Source organism: Megalops cyprinoides, chromosome 10 (assembly GCF_013368585.1).
Source record: "Megalops cyprinoides isolate fMegCyp1 chromosome 10, fMegCyp1.pri, whole genome shotgun sequence".
NCBI classification, from domain to species: Eukaryota; Metazoa; Chordata; class Actinopteri; order Elopiformes; family Megalopidae; genus Megalops; species Megalops cyprinoides.
This window is the reverse complement of record NC_050592.1, coordinates 26,981,112-26,992,672: the sequence shown is the minus strand read 5'-3', so window position 1 is coordinate 26,992,672 and position 11,561 is coordinate 26,981,112. Positions and strand designations below refer to the sequence as shown.

The following is an 11,561-nucleotide window of genomic DNA, read 5'->3' as shown; positions in this document are numbered from 1 at the left end:
AATATTAGGAAAATTGGGGTCTGTTTTTTCTACACTTCTGAATTCCTAAAAAAAAAAGACAACAGATTGCATAATGTTGTAGTTTATGGCTCGACAGCACACACTGACACAACAATATTGTGGAATTATGTTATGCTGGATATGATTTAAGTAAACACGGCAGAGCAGTGTACACCTGTCGTTCTCAGCAAGCAGCAATACCCTCTGGAGGTAATTAATGACAGTGTGGTAACGTTACATCTACCTCTTTAACAACTGAAAAAAACCTTGATAGACTGCCCCCTCTCAGTTACTATAGGAGCCTTCTAACCGAGGTTTATTACAGCAGTGTGTAATGAGTAACTATGTGAAAGGTGTTGACAGCCTCTGTGACAGGCTCCTTCGGAAAGCGAGTGGATTTTAGATGCTCTTTCATTTTCATTTAGTAATTTGTTTTCATTTGCACACATATGAAGTACATCTTAATTCACTTCGTATTTTCAGTTCTTGGTTCATATCTTTAAAATACACAATACTTCAAAAATATGATAAGAAAAGAATGTGGTTCTTCGTGGTGACGATTGTGTTCTGAAAATCTCGGGACACGAGAGCGTGGTGACATATGGGACATGCGCACCTCCTGGTGTTAAATTTTGTAATCGCTCAAAGTTACCTTGGACAGAACGAGCAAACCAACAGCAATTGTATGTCAGACCTACCACGGGCTCTAAACCTAATACGGTGTAGACAGAATACAATACAGTGTTCATTCAGGGCATCTTTACACTTCCCAGCTGGAAAAAAGAATCCTCCAACCGGTCCGGCCACTCAGCTTCCCTCAGCGCCTCAACTCGGTCAGCTGACAGGGTTCGCCCCACGTGACTGGCTGGGTCATGTGACGGAGATATCCGCAAACTCTGTACGTGCTGGAGCCGTCTGATTTTGAATCAGAATAAACTCCCTAAAACCGAAGAATCGAGGTATTAAGTCTCTTGGTGTCTTTAATACAACTGGGGTAGTTGTGGAATGTAGGAGAAGGTGATTATGTGAACGTGACTATGTTCGTTATTATGACACGATCTTTTATAAATTGTTCATGTTGAGAAGTGGATGACATTAGCAATTTGGAAAGAAAGGAGTGTGTGTGTGCTTCAGTGGCCGAGGCAGTGAATCGTTTTTTCTGTTATTTTTCCGTTATGGCGGCACAATTTGTAACGGTTCTCAGGAAACACTGTTAAACTGTGCATTATTTCCGAGGGTAATTGCACACGCTGACACACACACGAACAGATATATGTAGATTGTGATGGTGAACATTTCTTGAACATTTATTATCCAACAGGTATTTATATAACTCTATAAACATGACTGTGTGGTTGCTACTAACGTAAGAATCAAGGTGTGTGCAGACAAGTGAGGTTCACTGTGTCCAGGTTATTAGGTTGTTGTCTAATGCATTTGCCTGATCCTCTTTTTTCCCTCAGGAATGGACCTGTCATTGGCCATTTATGTACTGGCATTCTTCCCCACCACCTTTGCTTTGGACAATGGATTGATGAAGACCCCTCCCATGGGCTGGTTGGCATGGGAACGGTTTCGCTGCGACATTGACTGCAGGCATGACCCCAAGAATTGTATCAGGTACAGTGCCTGAGTAATTGCATGGGTGTGGGGCTCTCTCTGTGCCTGGGTGCAGTAGCAATGTGTTAAAATGCGTCCGTGACCTCTGACCGCCACAGTGAGAGGCTGTTCATGGATATGGCGGACAGGCTGGCCGAGGATGGGTGGAGGGAGTTGGGATATGTCTACATCAACATCGACGACTGCTGGTCCTCCATGGAGCGTGACAAAGAGGGGAGACTGCAGCCCGACCCTCAAAGGTTACCCATTATTAATTGTTATTATTGTTGTTATTATTATTTAGTAGGCACTGTTACCCAGAGCAGCATATAAAGCATGTAAAATTAGAGTGCAGAATGCGATAACAGTACAATACAGAATATAATTAACTACCTATTGATGAAACAGAGCCATCTTATCCAAAGAATAAGAGAAAAAGAGGTGAGTTCTGGATGTGTAGTCACATAGAGGAGTAATTGCCAGATGACTAAACGTTTCTAAACACAGAGCTAGAGTCCAAGGGCCTGGACTAGATGCTGGGATGAGTGGGTCATTAGGTATGGTTTAACTCCAATGCAAATCATAACAAGCTTTCAGCAATAGGAAATGCAGATGGTAGATGTACCTGTTTTAATGTTTCATTTCTGGATAATTGTTCCTCTGTTCTTACAAGCACCAACCCTTAACGAAGTTATTACATTACATTACATTACAGGCATTTAGCAGATGCTCGTATCCAGAGCAACTTCCAGCACAACAGAACATAAGTGCTCCCATTCAAGTTAGATGAGTAACAGTGTCAGATCAGCACAGAACCCAAAATACATCACAATACTACATGTAAAATAAACATCAATCCTAGAGGTAGCAGGTGTTAGGGAAGTTCATTCTACCACTGAGGGACCAGTACAGATAGGGATTGTGTTTGAGAAGAACAACCCCGTCGGGACGGGACAGTCATTTGCTCCATAGATGCAGCTACTATATATGAACTGGTTGGTCTGTGGTTGGGCTGTGTTCTGTAAACAGGGTTTCCGGCGTTGTATGATTGTGTCACCTTCTCATCAATGCCAACCCCCCCCCAGGTTCCCCGGAGGAATCCCAAAGCTGGCGCGTTACATCCACGACCGCGGGCTGAAACTGGGTATCTATGGCGACCTGGGCACACACACCTGCGGGGGCTACCCTGGCACTACGCTGGACAAGATCCACACGGACGCCCAGACCTTCGCCGACTGGGGTGTGGACATGCTGAAGCTGGACGGCTGCTACTCCAACAGCACTGAACAGGAGCAGGGTGAGGCAGAGGAGGAGGGAAGATGAAGAGAACGGGGGGAGGGGATTGGGAAGTGTTGGGAGGGGATGATGATGCCCAATTCAAATTAAGCCAGCTGTGTGTGTCTGCCGGACAGGGTACCCTCTGATGTCAAAGGCTCTGAATGCCACAGGCCGTCTAATTGCCTACTCCTGCAGCTGGCCCGCCTACCAGGGTGGACTCCCCCCCAATGTAAGTCTCGCTGCTTCACTTTGCATACGATTGTTCAATACTGTATTACCAGATCAAGAATCAGACTTTATTGGCAATGCATGCTTTTACATCTCGTAGTGCTTGCATACAACTTCAAAGTGACAACAACAAAGACCAAACAACAGCAGTGTTACAACAAACAACAACAGTAGTGAAGGACACATATGTGGAATAAGTGTGGAATGAATGAGGTATATATGAACAGACACTATTAAGATAGGATACCAGTGGTCAGCACTTGAATGAAATGTTATCATCCAGTACTCATCAGGGCAATGAGATGTGATTGATTAGTACTCATCAGTGTAATGAAATGTGATTTACATTTACATTTACATTTATTTATTTAGCAGACGCTTTTATCCAAAGCGACTTACAAAAGTGCATACAGCAAGTATAGCGACAGTACGGGGACAGGATGTGTACAGTTCCAAGATTCCAGATCTCAACATGCTGCAGTTTAGTGAGATGTGATGAGACCCTGTCTCTCTCCAGGTGAACTACACCCAGCTGGGGGAGATCTGTAACCTGTGGCGTAACTATGATGACATTGAGGACTCGTGGGATAGCGTGCTCAGCATTGTAGACTGGTTCTCAGACAATCAGGATCTCCTGCAGCCGGCTGCAGGCCCTGGACGCTGGAACGACCCAGACATGGTCTGTTATTCTGTCTGGATGTCTGCTGGTCTTTCCATCCATTCCTCCAACATCTCTTCCCTCACCATCTCTCTTGTCAGTCTGTCTGTGCATGTGTCTTTCTTTGTGTTGACCCGTGAATGTGCAATACCTTCCCTTGTGTTCTGAGTATTAAATACTCCCAGAGTCATTGTGAAGGGCTCTGTGTGTATGGTTTGCATTTGTGTGTTTGTGTGTGAGAGTGTAAGAACCATGTCGTGCTGTTTTTCTCTCAGCTGATTATCGGAGACTTTGGTCTGAGCCTGGAACAGTCACGCTCTCAGATGGCTCTCTGGGCAATCATGGCAGCCCCGCTTTTCATGTCCAACGACCTTCGAACCCTGAGCAACGACGCGCGGGCCATCCTACAGAACAAAGTCCTCATTGGAATTAACCAGGACCCCATGGGCGTCCAGGGCAGACGCCTGCTGAAGGTGCTTACCATGCAGCTTTCCATGCAACTACATGCAGCTTTGAGAGCATATTGCTGTTAGACTCGCTAAAGAAAGAATATTGTAAGGATCTGGCTATTGATCCTCACGAGTTTCTCAGGAAAGTTGATAGAATTCAGCCGGACACAAAGGAATAGTGCTGTTCTTCGTTTATTACACTGTAGGATGCCGTAGGCTCACGCATGGTTAACAAGACCTTCATTAGAAGAGGGTAAACCGTGAGAACCTCACAAATTAGCACATAACCGCGAAAGCATGTCAACCCATGATGTGCAGTTAGCAGAGAGCGAAGAAAGGGCATGACAACCCCCTTGACCCCCCAGTATGATGCCATCATAAGCCGATCATTACAACATGTCATCTGCATACATACACCTCTCTCACTGTCTCTCTCTCTCTGCCCTGTCTTTTCTCTCTCTCTCAGGAGAAGACTCGTATCGAGGTGTTCTGGCGCCCCCTGTCTGATTCGGCCAGCACTCTGGTGTTCTTCAGCCGCCGGTCTGATATGCCGTATCGATACAGGAGCTCCCTGGGGAAGCTGGGATACAAAGCTGGCAACTATAAGGTCTCCTCTCACTTCCCCTCCTCTCATCCCTTTTTTAATGCACTGGAAAATAAAATGTCGCTAGGCTCGAGACCCTCAACCTGCACCTGTGAAAGAACATGAGCACAGAGGCAAATACATTTATAAAAGAAAATTAGGCAAAATGATAGCACAGTGACAGAGGGGACAATGGTGCGGGGAGAGATTGTAAGAAGGGTAGAGAGAATGTGTAATTCCCTAGCCTTGCTGGTGGTGGCAGCGTTGAGTTGGAAGTTGTGTGTTTGCAGTTGTGGAAATGTGTGGGGGGAGAGAGGCTTTGATGGAGAATGCGACAGACAATCAGATACAGTAGGTGTGTAGGTTGCCAAGAAAGAGTCTTTTCTATGATTATTTCACGTCTTAAAATATCCTATGTTACTGCGCTAACGACTGCATCTTAAAGACGTGCGCCTAAGTAGGAGATGGCACGCAGACTGTGGGAGTGGGTTTTTTTTGGATTTGGAAGCAAATAGTCAAGGTCAAAGCAATTATTTTAAGGAGCAATTATTTCTCAATTTTCTGAAGTCCTGAATGTCTGTGTTGGAGTTGGCCTGACTTGAACCTTTTGTACTGCACGCTCCTCGGTTAAAATGATCTTGTTTGTGTGTTCTCTGAGTATTACGCTAGCCTATTTTTAAAGCTATAGCTTTATTTAAGCATTGCATCAGGACAGAGCTAGCCAGGTGCTCGAGCCTTACGTCAGTGCATTCGCAGCATGCTGTGCCCTTCAAATAAAAGCCAGCTGCTTGGTTTAGTGGTTTGTCATGGCCTGGTTTCACTGGCTGTGGTGAATTTAAAGTCAAACCCTCTCTCTCTCTCTGTGTTTCTCTCACAGGTATATGATGTGTTTACAGGGAAGACCATGCCTGCATTGACAGACACAACAAATTTTACCGTCTCCATCAACCCATCGGGGGTTGTCATGTGGTTTCTGTCTCCCACAAAGCTGTGGGGACGGGAAGGAGAACATCCCAGCTTACTGCACAACCATGTTGAGGAGATTGTCCACCCTATTCTTCTCTAAGTGCCCAGAATGAAGACTAATCTCTGCCCCTTTTTATACCTGGCCAAACAGCTGCTCTCAGGGAGACCCTTGTATCAGGTGATGATGGGGTATTTTCTATGCACACTGTAAATAGAGGTTTGCAGGTTCAGTGATCCTGAAATGTCGATATCAGTTGCGATATATTTTTAATGATGTCTATGTTAAACTCCTTTGTTTTTAGTCCTGAAAAAAATAATGATGATTAAAAAGGTTTCTTTTAAGAGCCTGTATCACCTGGTGTTATTTGTCTATACCCGGGTTGGGCTGGCTACACTCCATGGGGCAGATAGATACAGTCTAAAAGGGAGCTCTGGTTGCTTTAGAGAGGTGAGAGAAGAGAACCCAGGTACAGTCTAAAGCAATGTTTCTCAGTCCTACCCCTGGAGGCCCACTGTCCTGCATATCTTCTGTCTATCCTTGCTCTACCTACCTGACTGAACTCATCAGTGGCACCTTTGATTAGCTGAGCACATCTGATTTAATTACGCAGCAAGGATAGACAGAAGATATGCAAGACAGTGGGCCTCCAGGAGTAGGACTGAGAAACACTGGTCTAAAGGGGTGAGAGGGTAGAATCCAAGTACAGTCTCAAGAGGTGAAAAAGTCTGCGGCTGACTCTGCTTTTCTGATGGAAGTGGGGATTTGTTCCCACGATAAGGGGATGAGAGGTGAGAATGAGAGGGCCCTCACGGTGGGGCTGGGGAGGCTACGACAGATGGACAGTAGTGAGGAAGGGCTTGAGGGGGCAGGTATTATCAGGAGAGATTTGCACTGTGTAGATTTGCACTGAGTGAATGGTCTCTCAACTGAGCAGTCTGATATGTCTGTATTGGTGAGTACTAGTATGATATAGAACATCACTTCAGGTAAACCGTGTGGTGTAATGTCTTTAAGGGTGAACACTATGATATTTCTAAAGGTGAGCAGTATGAAAAAATGTTACACTATCTGAACAGCATGATAACATCCCTCCAGGTCAACAGTATGATGTGTCTATAGATGTGCAGTATGACATAATGTCCCTGCAGGTGGTAATTGTCTCTGTAGGTGAGCCATATAACGAAATGCCTTTCCCCTCACAGGTTTTCCTTTGCATGATTATAATATTTGCGAAATGTGCACTTGCAATGACTCTTAAATTCCTAAAAAAGCAGACGCAATGTGATGCTTCCCCTAATCTGGGCTGATATGTATGGCATTCAGCCCCAAATCCTTGAGCTGAAAGCTGGTCTGTCCTCTGTCAGTCTTCACTTGCTCTTGGAGCCGAAAGCTGTGGTTATGCAACAGGAGAGATAAACCAGTGTGTGGTTTACTACACCTTATCACCACTAGAGGGAGCTAAAGACCAAATAGGTAGTCATATTTACTGTAGTTAAACTGTGAACCCTGGTCAATGTACAGTATTTTCCATCTAAGTAAAAATGCCCATTTAATTTTTAGACTTAAAATTAATTAACAAATCTCTGGAACCTCATATTCATAAACGTTCACACAGCATGATTGCATCTGCAAAAACTTGCCTTTCTCTGTGGCCATTCACATTTAACTACCTGGAATCTGCTTCGGCAAGGATGGTAGGAATTCTAGAATGATATCCGTGGTCCCTATATCTCCTCTGTATAGCCAAGAAGAGCAGAAAAAGACAAGACTCAGCATGTATGTAATGGTCCTAGTAATAGTATTGAATGGTGGGAATGAAGATTTTGAAACTGACATGATCCTAGCCATACCTTTAAGAAGGAGTGATGCAGTAGATTTCACTGGGGGAAATACAGCAGATTTGAGTGAAAAGATGCTGTAGATTTCAGTGGGAGAGATGGAGCAGGCTTCAGTTGGGGAGACGCAGTAGATTACAGCAGGGGAGGTGTAGCAGATTCCGGTGCTGGACCGTAGCAGGCTTCAGTAAGGGAGATGCAGCAGGTTCCTGCACTGGAGATGTAGCAGATTTCAGTAATGGAGGTGCAGCAGTTACATCAGCGTTGGTGGTCCTGATGGTCAGTGCACTGGAGCTCTTCTGTGACCCTGCTGCCGCCACCCACGGGGGCAAAGCTCTCTGTCCCCCGACCTCTTTCCCACGGCCTACAGGGGTCGTCGGAGGGTCAGCTGGGGTCAGAGTGTGCATGTCAGCTGGGATCAGTCACGCCTGAGTTCCCAAACGTGGGCGGACACGTGAGGAGACACCTGCACCTTTACACACCTGCACCCCCTCCCGCTCTTCCTCTTTTCCTGTTCCTCCATCCTCTCTCTCCCTCTCCCCTCTTCTCTCCATCACTCCTGTCTCCCTTTTTCTGTGTACGTGTGGAAGAGGAGCAGCAGAGCTGGCAGGGGTGCTGTTCTGAGCATGCTCAGTATCCTGTGTGTGTGTGCGTGTGTGAGAGTGTGAGGAAGCACAGGGCACAGTGAGAGATCTGCTGCCTCCAACTATTTTTTTTTCACAGCATTAGAAACATTTGATGGTGTTTCAAAAAGATGACAGTACTGATGGAAAACAGCATCTGCTCTGGCAAAGCTCAGACGCCCTTCGTCCTTTTTCACTTTACACTGAATCAGGAACAGTCCGCCCCGATGCACTGCTACAAAGCCCTTCACAGCAGCCCATTGTGCTAAGCCATGCCATCTTTTTAATCACACATGAGACAGTAGATTTATCTTGCACTGTTTCTGTGTGTAACAACCTAATAACATGTGCATAACAACAGAGGGATTCAAGTCCATGCAATCTGACGCACTACAGATCTTCACAGTAGTTTATCGATGAAAAAACAATTTTCAATACAACGAACATTTCCATAAATGTATAAAATAACAAGAACCAGATATTATACACTTTAAGATTTTTGAGAGGGACATCCCAAAGTAAAACTGACACAAATGAGCAGCCTTTCTGCAAAGTAATTATAAATAGAAGAAAAGGGTTATATTTGATGAAATTCCTTGGCATGTACGCTCCTCAGTGACTGATAAATTAGCTGTGTGACAGTTCCAATTATCAGGGTGCAGAAACAGAAATAATGAAATGATGTAATAATAATACACTATAAACTACCTGTCTTTAAAATGAACTAATTCCTTATGAGAGCAAAATTCCGCTAATGGAACTGATAGCTCTGTAGAATCCCTTAACATAAAAACAGAAAAGCTTACCAACAATGCTCCTCTTTCAAAGTAATTGTCACTGGACCAATTACAACCATTATTAACAGAGATTTAAACCTCCTTGTTTAGACCACTATGTCACTGAACTCTGTGAGGTCTGGAATGGCTGTTCTTAATCTCATTTATGAAGAACACCTGTTCCAAGTCTGAAAGAGTGCAGTGGCTTCATTGTTTAAAACTGTGGTTTAAACCCCTGGTAAAGTCATTGCAACGGGCCCATCTGATTTGATACTCTCCAACTTTAAGTGCATTTCTGCAGATGTTCTGCAGTGATACATCTGGATTAGTATGAAGCAATCAGGCAAGGTGCTGTGTGTCCACTTCATGTGTTCCTTTCTTTTTTTCTTAATTTTTTTTCCAAACAGACCTGGGCAGTGTAAAATGATTGTATGTATAAAAGCTGAATCAGCATGCTGTGAATCTCCATACATAAAGCAGACTGTAATTTTTTTTAATGATTCTCAGATGTTTTCATGCATGTTTCTTGCATGTTATTAGCTGCTCTCTTAAAGACATATGCTCTCTGTCATAGGGAATGTAACCAATAACCTTGCAATGAATTTATAATGCTTGAACACCAAGTCCACACAATCAAGAAATGAGTTATACCCTGTTATTTTTACTTTCAGCTTAATTCCAGGAGAAATGCCACTCTGTAGAGTTACTGCATGGTGGGCCGTCTAGCATAAAGGTAACACATTTATTACATGTGAAATATAACATGTAAAACAACACAGTTTAAAGTGAAATGCACTACATTACAGAATTCCTGACAGGCGTGATATAATTATACTAAGTTGTTGCTGCAATATTTACCTCACAAAACCGATCACTGGCCCCAGAGCACAGATTTCATGTCAGGCTCTACACACATATGTAACATGTACAAGTATGTTATTATATATTGTGTCTTAGTTTAGCTGTTAGCATGAAAAAGCTGAGCTTTTCAGACTGAAATATGTGCTACAGAGTCAATTATCTTGAGAATTCAGCTTGTGTGTGGTTTTTTCTTTTACACACAAACCTCCCAGCAGAAATAAGAGTTTGAAATATAACACAATCATTTCCACAATGTTTAGGCATGATGCACTAGGGAGGACATTGTTATGCTTTTATTTTGTCAATGCTGTCATTTTGGTGTCAAAGCAAATCATCTGAACAGAGAAACATTTACTGGAAATTCATAGTTTAGGTATGAATAAGGAAGGGGCGCAGCACAGGAATTGATAAATACCGTAGAACATGCGCATAATAACAGGTTAGCCTACAGAATGCAGAGTGTGGCACAGTGACTCTGTACAGTTAACAGGCCCTGATGGAATGAGAGTGTGAGGAGACTTTGATCCTGGTTTAGATATTCAGCACCTCCCTCTCAGTCAAAGACTGCTTTGGGAAACCGAGAGAAAAGAAAGGGAGTGAAACAGGCCGGTATTGAGTAGCGTGTCCCTGTTTGTCCTCACGTAGCCCTCTTTCCCTCCCACTCCCTCTCTCTCCCCTGTCCACTGTCTGTCTGTCCACCTTTCTCTCTGTTTCCTAGCCTTCCCACAAACCGACACACAGGTCTGTTCAGCTGACAGAAAAGGAATGTTGCACTCTGAGCTTACTCTTATTGGCTAGTTTTAAGTTGTGTTTTTTTTTTCTCTCCAGCAAGAAGCAGGTGGAAATAGGTCACCTTGTTTAACGGTAAAATTGCAGTCCTGTTGAATTCCTGGAACAGCTGTTTCTCTCCCTGGTGTATACCACATGCCCACAGGACTGAGGTGAGCCCATTCTGGGATTCTGGAAAGTCATCTGCTAAAATAAACTCTGTGTGTGTGTGTGTGTGTGTGTGCACGCATATGCATACTTACACACTGCGTGTTTGTGTTGGACTTAAAGAGCAGTTTAGGACAAAGTTAAGCCGTAAAATACATGATTTTACAAAAGCATACAACCATGCCTCAAACAGACCATGTTGACATACTGTACTTCAGGTTGCCTTTATACGCAGTGCAGCATATACAAAACCTTAAGGGATATCTGAAATAATGAACCCACAACAATCTGTATTATACACTCTGTCTGTTCTTCTTCACCTGTTTCAGGTGATAATCACCTGAGTGAAACCTGAGGCTCCAGATCCGTTCTATATGAAGTACTCATCACTCACCACCAGGGGAAGTAGAGAAGGCCTTGTGACTGAGGAAGTGTTGAAGGTTGACATGGGCTTGTGACATAAATCAACAGAAAGTGTCACCACAAGGTAAGCATCGCCAGCAGGCGCTGACATTTGCTGTCTGCTCATTGTGCAGCAGACACCATTTGTGCAATTATCAGCGCTGTTGCAGAATACTGATTACTGGATGTCCAGGGCTTCGTGCTGAGAATGAACAAAAGTGACCTTGCAGTAATTTGCAGCATCACTGTGATAAACTATATAACACTGCCACTTCCATCTGCCGATGTGCTTTCTACGTCAGCAATATAGAGAGGTACATTGGGTCAGAGATCAGTACAGCAAACTCCCCAAGCTCATATACGCAC

General features: G+C 44.0%; 1 protein-coding gene across 1 annotated transcript; it reads left to right on the top strand.

The window, feature by feature from the left end:
- Positions 1-884: 884 nt before the first annotated feature.
- LOC118784870 (alpha-N-acetylgalactosaminidase-like) lies at positions 885-5,945 on the top strand. Its single transcript, XM_036539323.1, has 9 exons — positions 885-959; positions 1,464-1,620; positions 1,719-1,859; positions 2,685-2,896; positions 3,012-3,106; positions 3,623-3,784; positions 4,039-4,236; positions 4,679-4,819; positions 5,673-5,945. The coding sequence occupies exons 2-9, from the start codon at positions 1,466-1,468 to the stop codon at positions 5,859-5,861; spliced, it is 1,293 nt and encodes a 430-aa protein (XP_036395216.1). The 5' UTR covers positions 885-959; positions 1,464-1,465; the 3' UTR covers positions 5,862-5,945.
- The last annotated feature ends 5,616 nt before the right edge of the window (positions 5,946-11,561 follow it).